We start from the raw sequence: 27,591 nt of genomic DNA on the forward strand, positions 1-27,591 counted from the left end.
AGGACTCGCATCTTCTACAAAGGACAGCGCACTGCCCGCACTTGCCGCACTCCCAGTCACAGGTACACTAGTTTCAGCTCCATTGTCCCATCTTCCGCCCAGCGCAGTGCCCGCACTCCCAGTCGCAGGTTCACCGGTTTCAGCTCCATTATCTCATCTTTCGCCCATAGCTACTTTATACCCGCAGTTTTTTTCACCCCTCTCCTCTCAGGTTCCTTCTTCTCCTACCCCTTCTCCACCCTTTTTTCTCTCCCTCTCACAGCCCTCTGTCACCTCTTCCCCTTTGTTGCCTATTTTACCTACTTTGCCAGAGGTTACCTCCTCCTCATCCTCTCTACAGACTTTACCCATCCCCTCCTCTCCTTCCCCGGTACCCGTTTTCTCTCCCCCTTTCCAGCCTTCTCCTTCATCCCCGCTACCCACCTTACCGGTTTCCCCCCTGTCTCCCTCTCTTTCTCCTTCCATGCCTTGCACTGTTTGTCCTTGCCGCCACATCCTGCCAGAGCTTCAGCACTTTGAGACCCATCTCCGAGCTGCACTTCAGATGCTTCACAGAAAGGACGAGACCATTTCTCTACTTACAGCTCAGGTTGCATCTCTTGCTGATCGAGTGACACAGCAGGATCGGGAGGTCTTATCTATTAGGACAGATCTTCAGGTCTTACAGGCGACCCATAGGACTCTTGCTGGAGAGATTCATGGACACACAGAGCGAGTGCAGCAGATCGAGACTCGCGTTCAGCACATGGATACATCTCCCACTACAGCAGTAGCAGCGGTTGAGGAGCGTTTGACCTCCCTTCAGACAGAGGTCCAGAGAGCCACAGAGTGGGTGGACGTCGTCCGCCGTCAGCCATCACAGCCTCAGAGATCTACTGTATCAGCTACATTGGTCGAGTCACAGCAGAGGGCCACAAAGGCCCTCAACATTCGCATTCGTGGTATCTTGCCCTCGGCGACAGAGTCCACGATGACACAGGCTGTGACCTTTGTCTCTCAGACATTGGGAGTACAGGATCATGGCATAGTAGGAGCATATAGAGTTGGGAGGGATCCTACTAGAGAGCAGCCCCTCATTATCAGATTCAGAGATGCCCAGGCACGTCTAGCTACCCTCAGGAGGAGAGGGACACTCAGAGACCACCCACAGATTTCCATGGACGAGGATCTGACTCATATACAGGTTGAGGAGCGCAAGGCGCTCATGCCTCAGAGAGATGCAGCCCGAGCTCAGGGCAAGTGGGCAGTGATTAGGGATGGCAGACTCATCACAGGCACCTTGAGGCGTGCTCCCACAGTGCTTAGAGATGGCAGACCAGCAGATACAGCCCCACCTCCACCTCCACCTCCTGCCCCGTCCGCTTGACGGGACAGGGCCCATGGGACACACCACCCGTCAGATAGTCTACGCATCGCTGTATGGAACTGCAATGGTTCTTTTACAGCACAACCAGGCAATCTACGGGGGGCATTCTTTGGGAGAGATATCATCTTTTTCACGGAGACACACGAGAGTCCAGAGAGACCTTTGCCACGAGTGACAGGGTATACATGGAGATCTGCCTTCAGGTAGCATGCCCGGACATTTGGAGTGAGAGGATCTGGAGGAGTGGCCATTTTGTACAGAGAGCATCTCGATCGGATCATCACAGTGGAGAGAGCAGATTCACATGCCCGATTCTTGTGGGTACGCATCTGCCGCAGGGCCCCTCAGCGAGATCTTTTTATTGCAGTTTGCTACTTCCCCCTGGCGCAGTCGATCTATTCTTCCACTGGACCAGGCCAGTCCATATTTGAGGATCTCTCAGCGGACATTGCAGATTTTTCACGTCGCGGAGAAGTCATCCTTTTAGGAGACTTCAACGCGAGGACCTCAGACAGACAGGCCTTCACTTATGACTTCATGGAGGATCCGGTCATACTCCCAGCATTTCACGATGATAGCCTCTATCGGACTTCATCAGACTGCACAGTACAGCCCACAGATCAGGGACGTCAGCTACTGGAGCTCCTCACCTCGCACAGTATGGTCATTTATAACGGCTTGTCCAGGTGGCCACAGTCTTCCATGCCTACATTCTCTTCTGCTTCTGGGCGTGGTACTAGCGTGATCGACTACATCATAGGTCCCCCGACTCTAGTCCCTTCCATCCATAGCCTTACTGTTAGCCCCTTCATGCCCTCTGCCGACCATGCACTCATCCACTTTACTTTGACTCATGTCTCCCATGACCCACCTCCCCCTCGTTATCACGACCGCCAACCCTACTACGAGGTTCATTTCGACCACCAGTTCGATGATGTATATAGCCAAAACCTCAGCCGCCTACTCCGTCCTCATCTATTAGATGCTCTACCATCCACGCGGGACCGCTGGGAACTTGTACATACTTCACTCGTTTCTGCCGCTCACATGTCGTTCCCTGCCACATGTCATTCGTCTAGTCCCCCACCGGTTGGTCTTGTTCCTTGCAACGGTTGGTATGACGAGGAGTGTGAGGAACTCCGCAGGAAACTTAACCTTGAGACCAAGGAGAAGTCTCCCCTCCTTGCCGAAACCAAGAGAGACTACAAGTGGTTGGTTAGGCGCAAGAAACGCCAATTTCTAGCCCGGAATGAGGAGGAGCTGAGAAGCTTGCTTTTCAGCTGTGACTCCAAGGAATTCTGGAGAAAATTCCTCCGCTCGAAGTCTCAGAGCCCCCCCACAGATCCACGTGTCTGGTCTGCATATACTTCAGCTCTATACGATGTTCCAGATCAGCCAGATATCGATTTATCCCACTCCCCTAGGCCAACTTCATCTAGTCTCTTCACACCGGAGAGTGTCCGTGCAGCAGTCCACCAATTGAAGAACGGGAGAGCTAAGGATCATGATGGATTGCAAGCGGAGTATGTAATCCATGGGATTGATACCTTAGCTTTTGTTCTCTCCCGTCTCTTCAATGAGTCTGTTTGTACAGGCCTACCACAGTCGTGGTTAGGCAATACCATAGTACCTATCCACAAGTCAGGGGACCCTATGGAGCCGTTGAATTACAGGACCATCATGATTGGCCACGTTATGGCCAAGATCTATGCATCAGTTTTGGAAAGCCGTATAAATGACCATGACGAGACGACAGGACTCAGAGCCAAAGGACAGGCTGGATTTCGCAGGGATCATTCGACGCTTGACCACATTCTCACACTCAGGGCACTAGTAGTGGAGGCGAAGTCACGAAGGCAACGGCTTTATTGTTGTTTCGTGGACTTCAGGAAGGCATTTGATACAGTTCCGCGATTCAGATTGTTTCAGAGGATTCGCGAGATGGGCTTCAGTGGAGAAACACAGTGGGCTATCATGGCTTTGTATGAGAGGGTCACTGGTCGGGTTCGGACACGTGAGGGGCTCTCAGAGGAGGTATGCAGCACGATTGGGGTAAAGCAGGGTTGCCCGCTCTCTCCTACTCTCTTTGGACTATATATTGATGAGCTAGAGATGTTTGTACAGATGACAGGCGGTGTGGGCTCTACTCTCTCAGGATCCTCCATTCCTATCCTCCTGTATGCGGACGATGTGGTTCTCATTTCCTCTACTGCTCAGGGCCTCCAGGCACATATTGAGGCACTCCACAGGTTTTGCCAGGACAGGGGATTGACCGTAAACCTTGGCAAGACCAAGGTTATGGTTTTCAACACCTCTGATCGTATCTACAGCACGGATGAGTTTTGCTTCACTTATGACGGACAGCCCATTGAGCTTGTTAGAGAGTACACTTATTTGGGAGCAGTTTTCAGGGGACCGATCTTTACCATGACATATGCAGCATGAGATAGGATTAGTAAAGGGTATGCTTCGTTGGCTCATCTTGAGCGTCAGTGTTTTCAGTCCCACTTTCAGCATCCCGATACGAAATCCCTGCTATTTGACACATTGGTGAGACCAGCTGCGATGTATGCAGCTCCTTTCTGGGCAGGAGACCTTGGCGCTGCAGATTGGAGACGAGTAGAGAGGTTACAGATCATCATGTTCTCTCGGCTCATTAGGGCCAAGGCTACAGTTCCGCACGAGATCATGCTAGCAGAGTTTGGAGCTACTCCCCTTGCATTGGATGCAGCGTTTCAGTCGGTCATGTATTTGCACAGGGTTAGGGAGTTTGGAGACTCAGCAGCAGGCAGAGCTCGGTTGCCATGGTTAGCACTTGCATCTTCTATGGAGTTGGCACGATCTGGGGCCCGATACTGCTGGTACTTCAGACTCACTAGGTGGCTCACATCTCTTGGACTAGACATGGATAGACTGCCTCCCTTCCGATACAGCATAGATGCCCCTCATCTCGAGTTGACTCGCCACGAGCTTAGTCAGGTCACGAGAGCAGACTTGTTGCAGCTTCATACGTACCGCACTTGGATTTATCCCACGCAGCTTCCGACGAAGATGGCCACATATCGTGACCACTTCCTTCGGATCTCAGAGGATGGATTTGTCATTCCACCAGGCTACACAGGTATCCACATGTCCCACTCACTGAGGATTGCCCTTGGCCAGCTTAGAGTCTCCTCGCATCAGCTCGAGATAGAGGCTGGTAGGATGCGACGCATGGAGGATGGACGGCGTCCAGGCCGAGAGACCAGGATCTGCCCTTGTTGCACCATGGGAGAGGTGGAGTCAGAGGAGCACTTCATTTGCAGATGCCCGCTATATTATGAGATCAAAGGGAGATTCCACTGTCTCTTCACGGATGGCTTTGGACCTCTCTCACGAGTGATGGATTATGAGGATCAGCATTGCCTAGCTCTTTATGTCAAGGAGGCCACTATGCTTCGACGACACTACCTCAGAGACCATCAGCACAGACCGGAGCGTGATAGAGCCCAGCCCGATAGAGCTCAGACACACGCTATACCAGATGACAGGTATCAGGAGGAGCACGAGGAGGTCAGAGCTCACACAGGACACATGCCTCCACCCTGTGGATGTACATATGAGATGGTTTGTAGACGCCGCAGGATCTTGTTACATAGGGGACGTACTCGCCGCTTCATCTCCAGACCATCCAGGATGATGGCAGCTTTTCGGAGGAGACTTACTCATGGAGATCTCGCCCTACCAGCCGCTCACCTCACTTTTGCTCAGATTTGTACTCTCATAGCAGGAGGCAGAGTCGATGGACAGGATTTCCAGTATTATTTTGGTTCTCAGACTCCGTGATACATGGACTTGTATCTTTGCATTGACATATTGTACTCATCCCCCCATTTTGCACCCAGGGGCGGTTTCCTTGCATCTAGCTTACTTTGTATTTAGGCTCGGATTTGACATTATGTACTTTCACTTGCACTGTATTGCGTAGCACTTAGATGATATTCGACGATGCCTCTTCTTTGTGGCACGTTGATTTTGTGCTATCTTGTACGCAGAGTTCTTGATGTCCCATGGGCCCATTTTGGCCTTTAGTGGACAATAATACACTTTCTTTCTTTCTTTCTTTCTCTCTGCCGGAGCTAGATGCAGTAGAGCTTGGGATAGTGAGACACTCAGCAGACGCAGCACTTGTGACAGCATACCGATGACACCTACTTGACTTGGGTGCAGTTCATCATTTGATCATATATAATGGTCTCCATCTAGCGGGCTCACTTGCTTCCCACATGGCAGGGGAACGAGCACAGTGGACTACCTAGTGGGCCTTAGCCTTCGCCTCACAGATACATGAATTTATTGTGCCTACCCCCCCCCACTGGGTGCTGACCACTCATACCTAGCCTTTTGTCTATCACTACTATGCTAGTTATAGGGAGGGCCCATCCCACACCCACTCATGGCCATATCCACTTTGACCGTGCCCCCACGGGGATTGGATGGGGGCTTCTATTGGGGGGCTGATGAGCCTGTACAAGTCCGTCAGAGGGAGATTCTGTGCCCTAGGAGGCCTATCAGATTGATTTGAGAGCACGATTATGTGACACCATTCCAAGGTTAATTCCTACGCAAGTGCAGTCACGGGCGATCGCAAACCTTTAATCCACCCAGCCATACTCTCAGGATAGGATTCGTCTCATTACGTCCATTTCTTCGTTATTTTTCCTCATCCTTATCCTTGAGACCCACATCTCCCTAGATAGTTCCTGGCCACATGTTCACATTCTAGGCCCTTACTTAGATGCATCCTTTTTCACCCCTCTCTTGGAGTTCCTTTAAAACAAATTGCCCCTTGGCAATTTTCACATTTAGATGCACCTAGGCCCAAGCCCTATTAGAACTATCTAGTCAATGCCATTACGCCCTCACCTAGGACCTTGGCAGTTACTTCTCTTGACCATTTAATTACGCACATTAATTATTACAAAAGTTGGTCATCTTAGAGAAAATGCCCACCGATCTATCCGAGGTCATGCTATCTCGACTAGAGCATAACATTCCTTCCCTCTTCAAGCATCAGCGTCCTCGATGATGAAATCTGGGAATGCTCTCCGCAACTGGTATACGGATTCCCAGGTAGCTTCCGATAGAGGCTGACCATGCCATGCAACCAACACCATGGGTATCTTCCGATTTCGTATTTGCATTGTTCCTCGGTCCAGGATTCTGGTTGGTTTGCGCCTTGCAATATCCTCTATCTCCTGAAACAAAACCACACCTTCGATTAGTGAGTCACCTGTATGCAAAAATTTCTTTAAGCGCGAAACATGAAAAACCGGGTGCACCTTACACCCCTGTGGCAATTCTAATTTATAGGCTACACTGCCTATTCTCTTTAGAATTAACCACGGCCCACAGTATCGAGGTGATAACTTAGCACACTCTCCTGAAGTCAACGACTTCGAGTGCGAAGGAATTCTGAGAAAAACTTTTTCTCCTTCTTCAAATACTCTTATAGACCGATTTTCATCCGCATACACCTTGGCTCTATCCATAGCCTGGCGGATGTTAGCTCTCGCAAGTGCTAGCATCTCCCGCATCTGAACTACAAAGTTCGCGGCACTAGGCACTTTCTGAGGTACTCCAACTATAGTTGGATTGGCTGGTCTACAACCATAGTTCAGCTCAAACGGACTGAACCCGGTAGATGAATGTTTTCGATCATTGTAGGCAAACTCCAACAATGGCAACCACTTGTCCCATGTATGTTGCCTCAATGACACATATGCTCTCAGCATATCCTCTAAAGTCTGGTTGACTCTCTCCGTCTGACCATCCGTCTCAGGATGATCCCCACTACTCATTCCCAACTCAGTCCTTAGGGTCTCAAATACCGCTGTCCAAAAGTGACCGGTAAACCTGACATCTCTGTCTGACACTATGGATCTAGGTAATCCATGCAGACGGAATATATGTCTAATGAACAAATCCGCCACTTGCGGAGCACTAACAGACTCCCTAGTCGGAATGAAGTGAGCCATCTTGGTTAGACGATCAACCACCACAAGGATAGAATTATACCCTCCTTGTGTTGCAGGTAGCCCTACAATAAAATCCATGGAAATGCTCTCCCACTTGCTTAGTGGTATTTCCAAGGGCTGTAAAAGTCCGGGTGGCTTCACCCGCTCGGCCTTACTTACCTGACACGAGAAACACCGTGTCACATATTCATGAATATGCTTTTTCATCTTTGGCCAAAAGAAATCTCGCTTCACGAGATCATAGGTCTTCTCGACTCCTGGATGTCCCGCACACGGGCTATCATGGCATTGTCGAATGACTCTCTGCCTGAGATCATTCTGACCAGGTACTAACAAAAATGATCGCAATGCGGTCAGACTCTGAGGGATTGGCCAAGTTAGTATCGCAGCCACTTTCTTCGGATCCATTTCTACCCCCTGTGGAGTAATTATGAACCCTAAGTACTCAAGCCTAACCATACACAGTATAGTTTTCTTTTTATTCACGTAAAGACTGGCTTTCCTCAAAGTACTGAACACTATCCTTAAGTGTTCACAATGCTCAGTAACACTTTTACTGAATATCAAGATATCGTCAATGAAATGTACTACGAACTTTCCGATATACGGACGTAGTAAATCATTCATAAGCATGACGAAGGTCGCTGGAGCATTGGTAAGTCCGAAGGGCATTACCAAAAACTCATAATGGCCAAACCTGCTTCTAAAAGCGGTTTTATGCACATCCTCGGCTCTAATCCGGATCTGATGATAGCCGCACTTAAGATCTATCTTGCTGAAAATCACGGCTCCATGTAATGCATCTAGCAAATCATCAATCCGAGCCATCGGATACCTGTGCTTAACAGTGATATTATTCAATGCTCTGTAATCTATACAGAGGCGAAACGTATCATCCTTTTTCCTCTTTAATATCACTGGTGAAGCAAAAGGTGAGAAACTTGGTTGAATCTGCCCCAACTTGAGGTATTCTTCCAGTTGCCTACGCACCTCCGCTTCTTCAGTAAAGCTCATTCTATAGGGAGGTCTATTTACAGGTTCTGCCCCCGGGATCAGCTCAATCTTATGCTGAACTTTCCGTTCTGGAGGTAACTTATAAGGTAGTTCATCCCTAAAACATTCAGAGAACTCCTCTGTTATAAGATTAGCCAGCTTGGCCATCTCATCACTTTGCGTAACATCAGTACTAGTCGAAGAATCACCCACCGACTCTACCGATGCTGTGCAAAGGTATAAAAACTCTACTTGAGCCTTTCTGATTTCCATCACGGAAACCAACGGTCCCTGAGGTATATCTTTTTCACCTCGCAAGACATAAAGCACATCATTCATCTTGAATTGATATACGTGCTTTTTCCAATCAATGGCTGGATTCTTGCTAGAATGCCACGCCATTCCCAGGGCTATATCCGCATGAGCAAGCTTGGTCATTTCAAAATCAAGCTTCTCAGTATAGTCCTGAATCCGAAGCTCCAACTGGGTAACCCTCTGGTCCCATACTTCAGTTGAACTTCCGTCTGCCATCCTGACTGTATACGCATAGTCAGATCGACTTGTCTTTAATTTCAGCCTCTTCACGAGCTTGGAGTTAATCACATTGTGAGTTGACGCTGAGTCAAACAACACAATGACATCATGACTGGCTACTTGCCCTTTCATTTTAATTAACTCCGTATCATTGAAGGCTGTATACCCCGTTGCTGCGGGCTTAGATAGGATGTTATCAGGTGCACTCGTCACTAACTTAGCAACAGATACACATAACAAACAAGGTACTAACCTCTGAGAAGGTCCCGCCAGTTGCATCTGCATATGTTCCGCACTCGGACTCTCCTGCATTTCTACGTCGCATTCAGATATTATCATATTAGCCGTGCGACGATCTTTATTCAGTGGACAATCCTTCCACTGATGTCGCTGAAGGCAGCCGAAGCACAATCCTTCTTTCCTAGCTTTCTCTTTTTGTTCAGGGGTCAATGAGGACTTTGACCAAGCCCGGGCTGCCATTGGAGTTATTTTCCTTTTCACCCCAACGGTGGTACTAGTCTTTACTGGTCCCTCAACCGGCTTCACCTGCTTGGTTTGGCCACTTGGCTGCGAGACACTTGTCTTTGAAACCCATTTCCTCTGAAATCCCCCTTTTCTCGGGTGCTCATACTGAGTCCCTGCCTGCACAAATCCACCAGACCTACCTCTGGCATCCTCATAGTTCAGGGCTACTGCTATAGATTCATCTAGTGTGGTCACATATTTAGCCCGAACTTCCATTTTTATCTTGTCGTTCAGTCCATAGATATAGTCTTTTAACTGAACCGACATAGGGAGAGGGTCTGTTATTTTCATAACACATTCCCTGAATTTGTCAGTGTACTCTGCCACTGACAAGCTCCTCTGACGAAGATTTCTATAAGCATCCCAAGCTCGGGATTCTTCATCAGGTGGGAGAAAGTGTTTCTTGAATTCAATTTTGAACCCTTCCCAGGTGGTTGGAGCAACTTGATCCTTCTGTTGCTTTATCCACCATCTATCCGCTGCCTCAATAAACAGATGTGTGGCCTCGCGGATCTTCTTTAGATCGGATCTAATCTCACAAATGGCGAAGGCTTCTTCCCACTTGTGCAACCAAACCTCGATCACATCAGAGCTGCGCTCGGTCATCCGACCAGCGTACTTCTCCGGTCTATAATTAGCGATATTAGGCACTTTGACCCTTGCGCTCTAAGGAATGTACACTGGGCTCTGGCTCTGCTGGAGCTTTGCCCTTGTCAATCCTAGACGGTCTAGCCGACAAGGCTTGCACCATCTCCCTAATCTCATTTTGACCAGCATTCACCTGAAGCTGCTGGTTCATAATCTGCTGTAAAGCATCCTCTAATATTGAGATCCTACCAATCAATGTAGGTGCTGCGTGATGTGACATCTGTTGTGTAGATTGAGCTCTAGACTCACTAGGATTCACCCTTGAACTCTGCCCTTCTGCTTCCATTTTGTTGAAAGGAAATTTTTTTATTATTTTTTTTTTAAAGGAAAATATATACTGCCTCCTTTTTCTGGGTTTTTTTTTTTTTTTTTTTTTTTTAAGGAAAATATATATACAGTTTTTTTTTTTTTATTTCCACTCTGCGAAAAACGATAAACTGAAGCGAACGGAAAAGATGCTCCCTGGGCTTTTCGTCAATTCCGATTATCCCATGTCTTCATCTGATTCGTCGTGATGATACCAAGTGTTAAACCATTTAGATCGTCAATTCCGACGCTGGTCTATTCTAGAAGCTGCGCCTGATTATTTCCCATCGCTCCAATCTCAACGACTTCCTTTCCCGCACAGCCTTGGTCTAGATGAGGATGAGCCCGTCAGTTCTTTTCATTGATCCTCCGTAGTCCACGAGTAGCGCCAATCTCTACGTCGCAATCACGGCAGTGGCAACAACCACCCTACCGTCGTATTTCGTAATCACCCCTATACTATTCGTCGAACACGTCGCAGGTCAGCATGGATTCCGTCTGTCCGTCGAACCCTCTCTGAATTCCTGTGCTCTGATACCAAATGTGACACCATTCCAAGGTTAATTCCTACGCAAGTGCAGTCACGGGCGATGGCAAACCTTTAATCCACCCAGCCATACTCTCAGGATAGGATTCGTCTCATTACGTCCATTTCTTCGTTATTTTTCCTCATCCTTATCCTTGAGACCCACATCTCCCTAGATAGTTCCTGGCCACATGTTCACATTCTAGGCCCTTACTTAGATGCATCCTTTTTCACCCCTCTCTTGGAGTTCCTTTAAAACAAATTGCCCCTTGGCAATTTTCACATTTAGATGCACCTAGGCCCAAGCCCTATTAGAACTATCTAGTCAATGCCATTACGCCCTCACCTAGGACCTTGGCAGTTACTTCTCTTGACCATTTAATTACGCACATTAATTATTACAAAAGTTGGTCATCTTAGAGAAAATGCCCACCGATCTATCCGAGGTCATGCTATCTCGACTAGAGCATAACAGATTAGGGTGAAACAGGAATGCCTCCTTTCATCAACCCTTTTTGGACTCTACATTGATGAGATCACATTCTTCATAGACCGCCTAGGAGGCGAGGGATCACTACTTGCTGATTTGATGATACAGATACTAGTATATGCGGATGACATAGTCCTCATATCGACCCTTTTTGGACTCTACATTGATGAGATCACATCCTTCATAGACCGCCTAGGAGGCGAGGGATCACTACTTGCTGATTTGACATAGTCCTCATACGCAAACGGACTACATAGACAATTGGAGGCCCTAGAGGTGCTTTGCAAAGAGAGAGAGACCTGACCGTTACCTTGGGAAGACCAAGGTTACGATCTTCAACATCTTGCGAGTAGTACTTCATCGACTAAGCTTCACTTACCGAGGGGACTCAATGGAGATAGTGTAGTCCTACACATACCTGGGGGCAACTTTCACAGGACCAGTCTTCACGATGACCCACGCAACCACAGCACGACTTACGAGGACGGGGTGCTCTAGCCTACCGACTAGAGAGACAATGCTTCCAAGCTCACTTCCACGATCCACCGAGGAAGGACTGGCTTTTGGACACCCTAGTGAGACCGGCTGCTATGTATGCAGCACCATTCGTGGGGGTGTGACCTCCCGACGACAGATTGGAAGAATTTAAGAAGCTACAGCTGACCATGGGATCTTGGATGATTCAGAGTAAGCCTCAGTCCACACGATACCGTACAGGCAAAGTTCGCTATGACACCACTTCAGATTGATGCCATCTTTCATATATCCATAGAGTTTGGGAGCTACCCAGTTGGAGATTGCCGAGGCTAGCACTTGAGTCACCCAGACAACTAGAAGAGAGCAGGGGCAGCACATCATGGTACGCACTCATATCTGCTTGGTTTGCCAAACATGGTATTCAAATGGACCGACTCCCCACATTTCAGTACAGCATGGATGCACTGCCAGAGGCTATCCCACAAGATGAGATTAACCGTATCATAAGGTTAGACCACCTCCAGCTTTATATGTCGCGAACTGTTAGAATTATTAATATATTCTAGGCAGTGGCCGATGAAATGTAATAAGTGAGTTAGGGGCACTTTTTCCTCTTAGAGGTTTTTCCCCCTAACCACGATCTAATCTCTAGCTACGGTTAGTGATTAGATAGGGTTTTGTCACTTAGACAAAACCCTTCTCTCTTTCTTTGTACTCACACTTCAGTCACTTCAATTTAGTACACTTCAGGAGTGAACTACGTTCAGCTAACTCTCCATCTTGCTCACTCTTGCTCTCTTGCATTTTCTCACATTTGGTATCAGAGAACTTCCTTCCCATACCTGCTCCCTGCTCCCAGCTTCTTGCTTCCAGCTCCCGCATTTCAACTCCACCGCCAAGCTCCAACTCCTGTTCATCCATACAGCTCCATTGCGACCGTACAGACCGTACAACTGTACAGATTCCGTACCAACACCTGCTTTTGTCCATACACTTACGCATTCCGTCTGTACGACTGTACAGATTCCCGTACATGCGTGTCAGTTCGCCTGTACGATCGTACAACTCGTCCGTACATATTTCCGTACTGTCCGTACAGTTCATCTGTACAGATTACCGTACTGTCCGCACAGTTAGTCCGTACAGATTACCGTACTGTCCGCACAGTTAGTCCGTACAAACTTTAGTACCGTCCGTACAGTTCATCCGTACAGGATTCTGTACAACTCTATACTTGCAGATTTTGGCAAGCTGAAGGTGTCCGGTGTTCGTCATCTATTGGCATGGTTCATTTATAGGTTCAATAGTGCATTCAACCATTGTTTGGCTTCGCTTTTGGGAGCACATTTGAAGCTTTAGCAGACATTGCACTAGATCTGCAAGTTTTGGAGAATTTTGGGGCTTTTGCAATTGCACTACAATCTGGCAATGAAATTTAGGGCTTTTGCAGGCAGAGTGCAATTTGTGCAACATTTGGGGCTTCTAGATCATTTTCCCTCTTTCGTATGCAATTTCCCGCAATAAATTGGGGCTTTTGCAATTGGATTGCAATTTTGCAGGTAAAAGAGCATTTTGGAAGTTTGCAAGCAGTTCTCGACTCAGTACGAGTCAATTTGCAGAATTTTGTCACTTTTTGCAGATTCTATTTGCAGATTTTTGGGCATTCAACAAAGCATTGAGGTGCATTTTGAGCCTTTGATAGGTTGTGACAGTATTTATCACTGTGGGCAGATTTTCTTTGCAGATTTTACTTGTGCATTTGACATCCCAAAAAGGGATTTACTTGGTCAGTTTGCTGTGTTTTTTGAGATTATCTAGTGAAAATGGCTCAGAACAACCCCAATGAGGTGTTCCGAGTTCTCACACAGGAGGATAAGTTGGATGGCACCAACTACTCCTTGTGGAGTTTCATGGTTCACAATATCTTGGTTGGCAGACATCTTCGGGATTTTATCAATGGAGATGAAGCAAGACTAGATACAGTGGCTACACCTGTCACTCCTACAGGTGAAGGCAGGGGTAGAGGTGCAAATGCAGCACAAGTAGTTGGAGCAACCGCTCCAAGAGCTCCCACAACAGAGCAGAAAGATAGGACTCTAGAGATGCACAAGCTCTTTCAGTGATTTCTCTCTCTGTCAAGAAGTTCATTATACCTCACATTCGGTCATGCAAGACATCTATGGCAGCTTGGGAGATACTAGAGAGTATGTTTGCGGCAAGAAATGATGCCAGAGTTTCCTTTCTGAAGCGAGAGCTTTCCCATATGCATATGGATGAGGAAGATTCCATGAATTCTCACCTCACAAAGCTTCATGACTTGAGGGAACAGTTGCTGAATATTGATGAAGTCATTCCCGATTCAGAGATGATCATCACCACTCTGAATTCTCTTCCTAAGTCCTATCTTGGTTTCCACACCTCGCTGAATTTGTCATTGAGAAGGGGCAGCAATCCTCTCTCTTTTCACGAGTTCATAGGACTTATGTTGCAGGAGGAGCAGACTTGCAGAAATATGGCAACCCGGGCTGGCGAGCATGCCATGCTTTCCAAGTTCAAGCCCAAGGGTAAAGGGCAGCAAAAGCCACATGCCAATCAGCCCACACATCAGCATAAAGCTGATTCAGGACAGCCCTCTTATAAGGCAAAGGGTGATGCAGATAAGCAAAAAAAGAAAGGCATTTGTCATTATTGCAAGAAGCATGGTCATTATATTGGAGAATGCAAGCAGCACATAGCCAAAGAGAAGAAAAGGGATTCAGGTATGGCTGTGTCAGATGCATCAGCTCCACATTCTCATGATGGAGGAGATGTTGCAGCCAACTTTGTGGAAGAGCACTATGCCTTTCTGTCTTGCACTTCAAATTTTTCAGTGGGTAGTTCAGATGCTACAGCCACTAATGATAATGACCCATATGCTTTTTTGACTTGCAACTATGATCCTTCAAAGGATGCAGGCTCTCTCAGTGTCAATGAGACACTGAATACTTGGTATTTTGATAGCGGTGCTTCAAAGCACATCACTTCCAAGAAGAGTCTTTTTGTATCTCTGCACCCACCACCTACCAAAAAGAAGGTGACTTGTGCAAATAATTCTTCTTATTCAGTGTGTGGAATGGGAGACATTATTCTCACATCCACTGATGGCACAGATTTCAGAATTTCAGATGTTCTCTATGTGCCAGGCATTAAGAAGAATATGCTTTCAATGTCCTCACTCAATAGAGGAGAATTTCAGGTTGTTTTTTATGATGCATCAAGAAGGATGGGGGAGATGTTTTGGTCATCATTCTTTATGTAGATGACATGCTGCTCACAGGGTCAAATGAGGATATAATTGCAGATTTCAAAGCTGAGTTGAAAGCTGAATTTGAGAAGCTTGCAAGGTCTCCCCCTACCCCTCAACAATTCTCTACAGTTAAATATCTCAATCATACTAAAGTACAAACAATTAAGAAGTCATTGTGGAGGTTGACACAAAGGGAAATAAAACTGATCTCCAAGAAGAGATCAAGGAACACACAGCCGGACGTGACAATGCACTTAAGATTAGAGTGGGAGGACTACCTGAAGGCTAGTACAAAGAGAAGGACTCTTTCAATGAAACTTTAGCACATGTCAAAGCAGCCATACCTAGCATTGAATGGACGGTTGATGATGATGATGATGATGGAGCAACCAATATCCAACACTCCGAGTATGAAAGAAACCCGCGTGAGCAAGCTCGAAGCGGAAATACATCATGCTAGCATGAGAAAAAAAAACACTCTAGAGCGGAGATCAAGCTTGAATATCTTCCCTCCATGTTCACCAAACCAAAGGCACGGCATGTGTGACAATGACACTTAGAATGAGCTAGAAAGAAACCAAGGTTGAGGCTGAAAATGCCACCTCAACCTTGTTGTAGTCTCTGAGAAAAAGGGAGAGCCCCTCCATTCCGTAAGGAATATAACCCTCCTAGCAGAGGTTGCCCGGGAGGACCCTTGCATGCTCGCCCAGCTGGCCATAGCAATGGAGGTTGAAGAAGAAGCCTCACATATGATTCGTGGAATCGAGAGTCCGGCCGACACAGCAGGTGTCGTTCCCAGCATCCCCATACATTGTCAGGTAGGATTGCTTTGTTAGAGGATGCCTTACAACAAATTTTGGCTCAGCAACTACAAGCAATGTAGGGCAATCCAAACTTAGACAAATGGTTCATAGTATGTCTGCAAGACCATCCAGACGATAAAGGAAAAGCTCCGATGGAGCCTGAAACCAATATTCATACAGTCGAGCCTAGGAGGGCTAAGATACCTAATATTGCCAATTACAAGCCAAAAAAGTATTCTGGTCAGATGACAGACCATAATTCTGATGTTATTGAAGCTTGGTTGCACAAACGGTATGAAGCTTTTGCCATTTGTGAAATCAGAAATGACATGAAGAAAATCCGTGAGGCCACTCATATGTTTAATGAGGCAACGGATAGGTGGTGGATTAAACAACAAAGGGATGGTGTGGCATCCACTACTTGGGAGGGATTCAAGAACGACTTTAGAAAACATTTCTAGCCTCCTAATGAAGCATGCCGAGCTTGGGATCAATATAGAAACCTTCATTGGAGGAATTTGTCAGTGGCTGAATACACTAATATATTTAGAAAATGTGTAATAGGTATATGACCTCTTCCTCAATCGGTGCAATTAAGTAAAGGATGTTATTATCGGATTGAATGATAGAATCAAGATGGAAGTTCGGGCTAAATATGCAAGCACTGTAGACAAAACAATAGCCATAGCCCTAAACTAAGAAGATGCCAAAGGTAATAAGCCAAGTGGGTTTGTGCAGACTGGGACGTAGTTTGAGTACCCAAAAAAGAGTGGGTTTAAGAAGAAGTGGATTAGTAAAGGCAGTGTCTCACAGTCTAGTGGCCAAGCCAAGCAAGCAAAGCCAACAGAGGCTCCTTCTAAACCAAGTACCACCATAGATTGAAGAGAAAAGTAACTACAATGGCAGCCAGAACTTGGTCAAAATCTTCTTTGACCCAGAACAAAAAGAGAGAGCGAGGAGAGACGGCTTATGTTTTGGATACCTTCAACCTCATTAGTGGAAAGTTTGTCCACGTAACAAGATCATCAGATCGCTCAGATGGTAGTCTCAAAAAATAGAGGAAAGTCCAAGAGCCGCCGACCAGAGGAAGATTCAGCTAGCGGTACCTTCTCAGAGGTCAGCACCAGTGTTAGTGTATGCTAAGTTAGTGAATAATGCACCTGATAACATTCTATCTAAGCCTGCAGCAACATAACATATAGCTTTTAGCGATACAAATGAAAGGGCAAGTGGCCAATCATGACATCATTGTGTTCGGCATCAACACACAACGTAATTAACTCCAAGCTCGTAAAGAGGCTAAAACTAAAAACTAGTCTGACTATGCACATACAATCAGAATGGCAGATGGAAGTTCAACTAAAGTATAGGACCAAAGGGTTACCCAGTTAGAACTTCGGATTCAGGACTATGCGAAAAAGTTAAACTTTGAAATGAACAGACTTGCTCACGCAGATATAGCCCTAGGTAAGGCTTGGCATTCTAAGAAGAATCTAGCCATTGATTAGAAAAAGCACATTTATCAGTTCAAGATGAACGATGTGCTACATGTCTTGCGGGCTGAAAAGGATTTGCCTCACGGACAGTTAGTGTCCTTGATGGAAGTTCGAAAAACTCAGGACGAGTTTTTGTTTCTTTGTACAGCATCGGTAGAGTCGATTGATGGTCCATCAACTAGCACTGATGCTACCCAAGATAGGGAGATGACTAATCAAAGCATAGAGGAATTCTATGATTATTTTAGGGATGAGTTGCCTTGTGGTTTGCCTCCAGAGCGGAATGTTCAACATAAGATAAGATTGAACTTATCCCGAGGGCAGAGCCCATAAATAGGCCTCCCTATAGATTGAGTTTTACTGAAGAAGCTGAGGTGCGAAGGCAACTAAAAGAATAACTCAAGTTGGACCAGATTCAGCCCAATTTCTCACCTTTCGCTCCGCCGGTGATATTGAAGAAGAAGAAAGATGATACCTTTCGTCTCTGTATAGATTACAGAGACTGAACAATATCACTATTAAGTACAAGTATCCGATGGCTCGGATTGATGTTTTGCTAGATGCATTACATGGAGCCATAAGTTTCAGCAAGATAGATCTTAACAGTAACTACCATCAAATTTGGATTAGAGCCAAGGATGTGCATAAAACCGCTTTCAGAAGCAGGCTTGGACATTACGAGTTTTTGGTAATGCCATTTCGTCATGCTTATGAATGACTTACTACGTCTGTTCAGAAAGTTCATAGTACATTTTATTGACCATATCCTTGTTTACAGAAAAAGTATTGATGAGCATCGTGAACACTTAAGAAAAGTGTTCGATACTTTGAGAAAAGCCTGTCTATATGTGAATTTTTAAAAAAACTGTGTTGTGCATGGTGAAACTTGAATATTTGGGATTCATTATTACTCCTGATGGGGTGGAAATGGAACCGAAGAAAGTGGCTACGATACCAGGTAAAGCCACCTGGCCGTTTATATCCCTTGGAGATACCATCAGGTAGATGGGAGAGCATTTACATACAACACAATGTGGATATGATTCTATCCTTGTGGTGGTTGACCATCTACCAAGATGGCTCAATTCATTCCAACTAGGGAGTCTGTTAGTGTCCCATAAGTAGCGGATTTGTTTATTAAACATACATTTCGTCTGCATGGACTACCCAGATCCATAGTGTCAATAAAGGATGTTAAATTTTCCAGTCATCTTCGGACTGCAGTGTTTGAGGCACTAAGGACTGAGTTGGGAATGAGTAGTGGGGACCAGACACAAATAGTAAACCAAACTTTAGAGCATATGTATCATTGAGGCAACATACATGTGAAAAGTGTTTACCATAGTTAGAGTTTGCCTATAATGATAGAAAAAATTCCTCTACAAGAATGAATCCAATCGAGTTGAACTAAGGTTATAGACCAGCAAATCCAATCACGGTTGGAATACCTCAGAAAGTGCCTAGTGCCGCGAACTATATTGTTCAAATGCGGGAGATGCTTGCACTTAAGAAAGCTAACATCCGTCAAGCTATGGATAGAGCTAAGGTATATGTGGATGAAAATAGATCTTTCGAAGAATTTAAGGAAAGAGAAAAAGTTTTCTAAAGTTTTCTCAAAATACCTTCAAACTCGAAGTCTTTGACTGCAAGAGAGTGTGCTAAGTTGTCACCCGATACTGTCGAAGGTGGCCTATAAATTGGATTGTGTTTCTCTTAGAAAAAATTTCCACTCACCTTAAACTTGTTTGACTTGCAGATGCATTTATTCATGATGTCTGTGTATCATAGAGGGCGCAAACCACCAAGAATATGGACCGAGGAACAATGCAAGTACGCAATCAGAAGATACCCATGGTGTTGGTTGCATGGCATGGTTTACCTCTATTTGAGGTTACTTGGGAATCCGTATATCAAATGCGCAGAGTATTTAATCATCAAGGACGTTGATGCCTAAAGAGGGAAGGAATGTTATGCTCTAGTTGAGATAGCAAGACCTTGGAAGGCTTGGTCGACATTTTCCTTTACCGAGCAGAATTTTGTAATATATTTGTTAGCGCTTTATTAAAGGGTCAAAGGAATCGATTTCAAGGTCCTTGATGAGGGTGATGAGGCACAGACTACATGAATCTAAGGCCAAAGGCCAAGGTGCAGCAAACAAGGGAAAATGCCTAGGGGCAAGTGTATTAAATGTACTCCAAGAGAGGGGTAAGGGTGTACCAAGGAAGGGCCTCATAATTATGACATGTGGCAACTAGATGCATCTAGGGAGTTGTGGGCTTAGTGGATTTGCATGTAGGAGCTTTCAACGTATGTATCTTTTGTTCATGCGACACAGAGAAAGGCTGGATGGATTATCCGTGTGGCTTCACCCATGATTTCATGATTCCAGACTGGAGGGTTTTAGTGTTGTGTTTTGCATTTATCGCTTGAGTTACATGCGGAGGTCTTCACGAGTGCCATTTCGCACATCCTTCCTAATAAGAGACCACCTAGCCTCTTTCTGGTTCCCCCTAAAAATGGGTTGCTGTCCCTCCTAAAAGAAAGCATGGGCTGCTTGCACATCTTCTGAATTGCAAGGTGCACAACCTTTCCAATCTTCTCACAAATTTGTTGGCCGATTTGATGGCCCATCTACTTCAATGCCTCGGCTTGATCTGGGGCCATGCTCTGAAGCATCACAGACAATGCATCGATGAATTTTAGCCCCTAAAACAGATGGCACATTGCAGAGGAAAGTACCTATTAACCTAGGCATAAAAGGTATATGCTAGGATAAATAATCCTTGCGCTAAGGACCGATTAGCTCAAGTATAAAGGCAATTTTAGCAAAATTACTAAAGCCCCACTAAATTCAGCCACAAGAGCTGAGGTTACGTAAGTGGCTTGACCGTCATTATTTCGCTATCACTCATTGCAGTGCCTAAACTCCTCAATGTCAGCATGTTCAATTGGATATAAACATAACACCCTTGAGGTGTGTCACAGTAGTATGAGATGCCATGGTATTGTATTCCTAAACCTTCAGCTCGGGGGAATCTCCGAGTCTATGGCTAGGAGGTGAGCCAAACGCCCGATCCTTTCATTGTCTAACCAACGTGTGAGCTCTTAGATGGGGGTGGTTGGAGCATATGGGGACTTAACATTCCCCTTACGGGAAGTAGCCAAATGTGATATTCCGAATACTGACTATTCTACTAAAAAACTCAGGCGTTGACAATCCAATCTTTGGTAGCTCCCAGCTCCCCTCTTTAGGCTCCGGGAGCATGAGGTGTACCAGTAGATGGTAAGGAAGAAAGCAGGGCTGCCACATGGGCAGCATGCAGGCTGCCATGTGGGCCTTACTTGGTTGTCACTGGGCCTGCAAACAAGGCTGCAATCAGCAGCAAGGATTTGTACAGCACCCTGTAAGTGTCTGGAGCAGATCTGTTGGTCAGAACAGTACAAAACAGAGGTGCAGGGATCAAGGCTGACATGCGGCTGTCAGGCGCCATGTCTGAGAGACTTCTGCAGGTCGAAGCAATATCTGGAATGTGCTGTGAAAAGCTGGAGCAGACAGTGCAACAGACTGGTACAGATTGGAGCAGATCCTCACGTGTACAGCAGGTCGGGACAGTGCAGGAAAGCCCAGTAAACAGGTGCAGCAGAGGCGAAATGGACACGTAGCAGTTTGAGGCAGGTTAGGGCCCATTTATAGGAATTGGCCAGGTCGGCTGTCTGCAGGAAATCTAAAAAGGGGTCAACCAGTCCGTAGTAAAAGTCTGCTGTTTGGCTCAGCCTTAAGCCTATAGAAGGGCCCCCTTGGGGGTTCAATTGTGAGTTTGGCTAAATAAGCAGCCATCATAGCTCCACACTGGAGTAAAGACAAACCTAAGTGCCACACGAGACCGCATGCAGTCCTTATCCACACACGACTGCATGCAACTTCTAGCACACATATGCAATCGTGCATGCTTCATCTGCTGCCCACATGTGACTGCATGTAGACCTCATCCAATAGGTGACACACACCCATAACTTTCACATTGCATAACATTCCAGCACATGCATGTGCCTAAAAACAAGGCACGTATGCCGATTTACTTAACACAAGGAGGCAAAGCCACTGGCCAAGCAAGTACAAGGGCACACCTCGGGGGAGAAGACCATAGCCCAAGCCCTTTTGGTCCTGGATCCCGATCCCCGGCCTGCCCCTTTCATTACTATTGGTTCGTCCTCCCCAGATGTCAGGTAGGTCTAGACAGCCACACAAATGTCTCAGCCGTACCACCCAGAGATAGCCACGCAGACATTCCCAAAGCAGCTACCAGTTGCAAAATCCCTTCCATTTGCACAAGAAGTTTTGCCAGTTTTGCCCAGTGGTGTCTTGCGAGCTGTTCTTGGCAGACAACATTTTCCTTTGACTTACTGCACTATGGGATTGCCAATGGCCGATGCAGGTGGCTCTGGATTTCTCCTTATCATCTTGCAAAATCCATGGCCCAGATCTCATCTCCTCCCCTGGACCTATTGCTTGATGTATGGCTGAAATTGACCCGCCTCCTCTTTCAATCTCATCCATTATATCTTTGCATTGATCAAGAGTTTATATTTGATCCCCTATCCTTTGATGTCGTATCCCTTAGATCTACTGAACCATAAATCATAACCTATAACTGACAGTACATCCCACAGATCATATATACACACCATCAACAGATGAATCCACACCACTAAAACACTTAAGAGGATGGCATGTCAAAGAGATTACTACCATACGTATCCAAACTTCCCATCCCTTTCCATCAGTTTCAATGAGGTATTGCATGTACTACTCTCTTTTTTGGGGGATGTACTACGATTAAAATATGTGCTCCAATATGCAAGCTCTTGAGTTATCCTGTTTGTAGTCACTTTTTATCCTTTCCTGCCAGATTTTAAAAGCTAATTGCGATGCCCCATTGCCCCCTTGTGTTAGATTCTTGGTACCGCAGACTGAACAAGAGATATGGAGCAATGAAGTCAGTCATTGAGATAAACCATTAACATCACTGAAAGATAATAAACAAATAAATGCAAGGTTTGAATGTGTATACTTTCTTCAGAATAGAAGCAATCTCCTCGTCATAATCAAGCCTCGAAGCTAGGTGAAGATCCTTTGCAGCATCCTCCCAGCATCCTAGCAAAGCATAGGCCTGCCCCCTTGATTTATACCCTTTGGCAGAGTCTGGGTTGATCTAAAAAAACAGGTCAGCGAAAAAAAAAAGGTATAAGCATTAAAAATAAAAGAGCTCTCAATTGAAAGAAACGTCATCAGACAATCAACCCTGAACATTTAATTGAACCTTCAAACTACTGCCAAACGTGATGATTTTCGTAGTGTGTATTTTGGATTTCAAAGATTCCGCACCAGAGCCTATGTTTATTTAAAGGTTTCACATCCATACAATTCTTTTTGAAGAAATGAGTTGGAAATTCGATATCCCTTATGAACAACCATCTCTCTTCGTCCAGATAGGCAAAGCAGCAATACAAGAGGGAATGCATTCAACCTACATAGGCGTATGACAGCTAGTGCATGCCATAACCATCATAATTCTCTTCACTTCTTGACAATCAGGGAGGTAGAGAAGCAGAAACGCACAAACGCTAAAAGAACTGAGAAACAGGAAGAATAACAGACAATCTATAGGTTCCTCAGCAATGCATGAACCATTTGCTGTGCCCAATCTTTTGAATAATCATTCTCAGCACAGCTTCGCATAGAGAATAGCAAGGTGCAAATGCGATATACAACAGCCTAAGAACAGCAAGACACTGAGTACAACCAAGAAAAGCACAGAAAATAGTGCTAAAGATGACATTAGATATCATAAAATACGTTTTAGTCGTGTCACAACAGCCAAACTTGTATAGCCGCATTAACTCCCTTCAAACAAATATCGTTATGCCCTAAAAGAAAGTTTTAACAACTGAATGAGATTGGACACAAAAGCAGGGCACAAGGCTTAATAGCTTCATCAGCTTTGGATGATCTGCTGCAGCCACTCTTTTAATGGACTCAAATTGGGATATAACATTAACAAATGACAGAGACAAAATCAATTATATTTGAGGACATCAACAGGGACCTAGCACGGGCTAGCTACAATGATAGCCCCATCACATCATGACATGATTGTTTTGTAAATTTTTGTGTCTTTGTTGTCTCTTCCTTTGAATATAAGATGTATTTTGTTAAACCAACACTCCTTTGGGAAACCTTTCCCTACAATATTGTTCAGGATTATCATGCCTTTTGCTTCTATCCTCAGCATTTCAGCATCTCTGCAAGGAGAACTTGTGAATCCAAGGTCTTCAACTTCATTCTTGATATAAACCTACCCTTATATGTCTTATTGTTTGTTTTCCCTCGTCTTCTACCCTGTCTTTTGCATAAGGTATTTACTACAAGCTACCAGTCTTACCACCTTGTTTCCCTTCTGAAATGCAAAGATTTCCTAATAGATTTCATGGGTCTCTCTTGAGCAGGTCATACGCTCCAATCTTTTGGTTTCACAAAACTCCTCTTCTTCATCTGCATACTGCCTTAGATCATTTCCTTAGTCCATTTTCATTCTGTTGTTGCTGATTCTAGCATAATTGCTGCATCCTACCAACTATTGCATGGCATTCTCTCTCTCCTGCCTTTACTGTGAGGGATGTTTCAATTGATATTTTGGTCAAATGAATGTTCGCCTATGTGACATTCACACATGCTCAAAGCTTGATCCACGTTTTGCTTATATGAGTGAGGTACGGTGGCAAGTATTGCAATTCAGCTTCATCCGAGGGGTAGATATTTAGATAATGCCATAAAATGAAATTATAACATCAGGAAAAAAAATTACTTTCTAAGCAAAGCACCTCCTAATATTCTCATTAGTCCCCTAGCATGAGCACCTGTTCTCTGATGTATGGAAACAGTCCAGGTTTGAAACGAAAAATTGAGACAAACTTTTTCAAGTACTAGGGATTTCAGATGCCAGCAATATTGTCATGGAAAAGTTCTTCGAATACTGGACAAAGGAAAAGATATCGAGTTTGTTATGTCTGCGAGTACTGATGGATAATAAACATATTGTCAGGAGTTGGCTTTTCATGCTCTTATTCGCTATCATTCTAAGAGAGACTGGTAGATATGTGGCAAGTGGAAATCTGGTTGCATTCCATATGGTGTATATACAACTAAAATTTCTGCAACTTTGTGCATTGCACAGAGCCCTGCCAAATTTCAAGAACACAGAAAACTACAATTGCTGCACACCAAACTAAACCACATTATGGTGTACTTCAAATGATAAAAATATCACAACATTCAGTGTCCTGATTCCACCAAAGGGTGGCCTTCCCTCCATATTATACCATGAGCTACAGGAATTAACATGCACTCTCACCAAGCATTGGCATATTTCCCTCCATATTATTCCATGAGCTACAGGCTTTAACATGCACTCTCACCAAGCAGTGGCATATTTCCCATTACAGGCTTCAAATTAGTACTTTTCCCTCCCAGATCCATTCATGCAAGATTCCATTTTGTGAAAGCGAAGTACCAAGATGCAAAACTACCTTGACAGCTGCATCAGCATCTCGTATAGCAGCATTGGGCTTCTTCATCTTTACATAAACACCAGCTACAAAAAAACACAGGCAACAACTACACTGAGAATACTTAAAAGGAACTATTACATTCTTTGTTATAATAAAGCATGTAAGGTACACCAATAATGCATTCCGCAAGATCTGGAGACACTTCCAGAGAGTACATACCCCTATTGGCATACAGTATGGCGGATGTAGGATTACAGAGAATAGCCTCAGTTAGAAAGCTAGCTGCCATGTCTAGATTGCCTGAAATATTGATTGAGAATTCTGATCAGGATGCAGCAAAAGACACATTAAATCTACGAAAAAGTATCAGGCAGCCTGTACAAAGGTACCCTCTGCGAGTGCCTCCATTGCCTTTCCCTTCGCAATTTGAGCATTTTCTCGCATATCATCTGTCACCTCTATTGATGCATCACCCATCTGACATTCAGTGAAAAAAGATGAATATATGTCCGATAGAGTAACATTTCCAAACCAGAGAGATAAATATTCAATATCCACAACCCAAAAAGGTATAAAACTTTCCTTTTAAAAAAAGGTATTAAACATCAATCCATGCTCTGCCAACTCAGGCTGCACAAAAGTGGAGTACTGTTCCCAAAAAAAACAGAAGTTGACAGACACAATAATAGCAAGATATGTGCAGGACACAGGACAGTATAGAAAAAGATTGACCTTTCAACAATCATCGTAATAATTAAAACTCAAAAGATCCCTGCTTATGTTACAATAAGGCCCAGAACTCTGGAACTAATTAGAAAATCAACCTTCGTAACTGGGAAGTTATAACTTATAAATCTTTTCCTCTGAAATTTTATTTTGAAATAAAGCATCTGCAACACGAAATCTAAGAAATTGTCAGAGTGACCAGTGGCGAAAGTGCTAGGTGAAAAAATAAACTCATAAACTCATATTTGCTCCTGACAATGATCTTCACGGTTCTTATGCTTGTTTCAAATGATATCATCACTATCAATCCAGATTCATGTGTCTAACCATTAGAGCATTTAACATTAAGGGCTGCAAAAAATGTTGACCTGTTGAGGAGGATCATTATCAACAGGAATAACATCACCATTGTCCAGCTCCAAGTCAGATTCATCTTCACTGTCACTACCATCAGTATTAAAAGCTCCAGTTGCAAATGTCCTTTTGGAATTGTCTTCAAGTTCTGGCATATCATCATCACTCTCTTCTCCTTGATTGACCTAAATTATAAACAATGGCATTTCAAGTCAGTTGCTTGGTATATACCCTCTCCCTCTCTCTCTCTCTCTCTCTTTCTCTCTCTCTCTCTCTCTCTCTCTCTCTCTCTCATGGAATGCATGTGTGGAGAGAAGAATTCTGGGAGGTTTGAAAGCTTTGTACTGCTTCCAAAATAAGTGCAAGAAGGCACATTTATGGAGTTGGGAAATGAGAAGGTTTCCATACACCATGCTTGTGCAAACAGTGATCCTTTACAGATGCCCAGCTTGGGCACCCAGGATCTCTAGGGCTTGCTTGGAAAGAATCGAAACTTTACAAAAAACGTTTTCTCATAGGGGAGTTGGGGTTAAGGCACAGACACACTATGACATCATACATTTGAGACAGGTATGAAACCTCTAGAAGAAGAGGCATTATATCAATTCATGGGTTACCTCAACAAAGTTGCCAAAAGGATACCACACAAAGCAATGGAAGCTACGCAAATCATGGGATGGCATAGAGAGGGAATGAAATGGATGGAATCTTGGGGCATAACAACCACTGATATACCAAGTGATGCATGTGAAATCAGGGGGGGAGTGACGCAAAAAATACCACGGAAATTAAGGCATAACGCAGGGACAAAAATGCAATTTTACAAACAAGAAATTCACCCAATAGACGGGTACAGAATGCAATAATACCTCATGGAAGACATATCAATGTTCAAAAGGCATCTAGTCTACAAAATTAGAACCAGTTCACATGATCTAGAGGTGGAGAGGGGCAGGTGGGCAAGACCCCAGATCCCCAGAGAGGAAAGAACCTGCCAAATCTGCCGCACAGGGGAGGTCAAAGATGAACACCATGTAATCCTAAGATGTAGAGCCTACGCAAACATCAGAGAAGGATATGGGGACATCAGAGGAAATCTGTTGGAACAGCCAGCCAAAAAGCTAGGAAGCTACCACAACAAGGTACTCGGGGTACCACACAAACGAGCACCATAAGTACTAAGCACATAACGATTTTGTAAGTAGTTTATTTCACTAGTTGTAAAAGACCACTACTAGTCTAATAGTGGTCACCAGTCCCATAGATCCTAAAGGGTCTCACGCAGACTTTCATACAATCATACCATATCATATCATCCTCTCTCTCTCTCTCTCTCTCTCTCTCTCTCTCTCTCTCTCACTCCCTCTCTCTCTCTCTCTCTCTCATATCTATGTATCTGTCTATCTATCTACACACACACACTTTTTTTTTTTTTTGGGTGAGTCATTATATTACAAAAAAAGCTATCCCAGAAA

At 44.8% G+C, this 27,591-nt stretch overlaps 1 protein-coding gene across 1 annotated transcript in view; it reads right to left on the reverse strand.

Moving 5' to 3' along the window:
- The window catches only part of HIP1 (HSP70-interacting protein 1), an 88,030-nt gene that overhangs the window by 14,361 nt on the left and 46,078 nt on the right, over positions 1–27,591 (reverse strand). Inside the window, exons 3-7 of the mRNA XM_087395332.1 lie at positions 26,131–26,301; positions 25,426–25,513; positions 25,256–25,336; positions 25,055–25,119; positions 22,540–22,680 (exon numbers count right to left, since the gene is read on the reverse strand). Of these exons, the coding sequence (XP_087251458.1) occupies positions 22,540–22,680; positions 25,055–25,119; positions 25,256–25,336; positions 25,426–25,513; positions 26,131–26,301 (546 nt within the window). The remainder of the gene's footprint in view (positions 1–22,539; positions 22,681–25,054; positions 25,120–25,255; positions 25,337–25,425; positions 25,514–26,130; positions 26,302–27,591) is intronic.

This window comes from Dipteris shenzhenensis, chromosome 24 (assembly GCF_047967505.1).
Source record: "Dipteris shenzhenensis isolate YYH24624 ecotype China chromosome 24, Dip_SZ_1.0, whole genome shotgun sequence".
Classification (NCBI taxonomy): Eukaryota; Viridiplantae; Streptophyta; class Polypodiopsida; order Gleicheniales; family Dipteridaceae; genus Dipteris; species Dipteris shenzhenensis.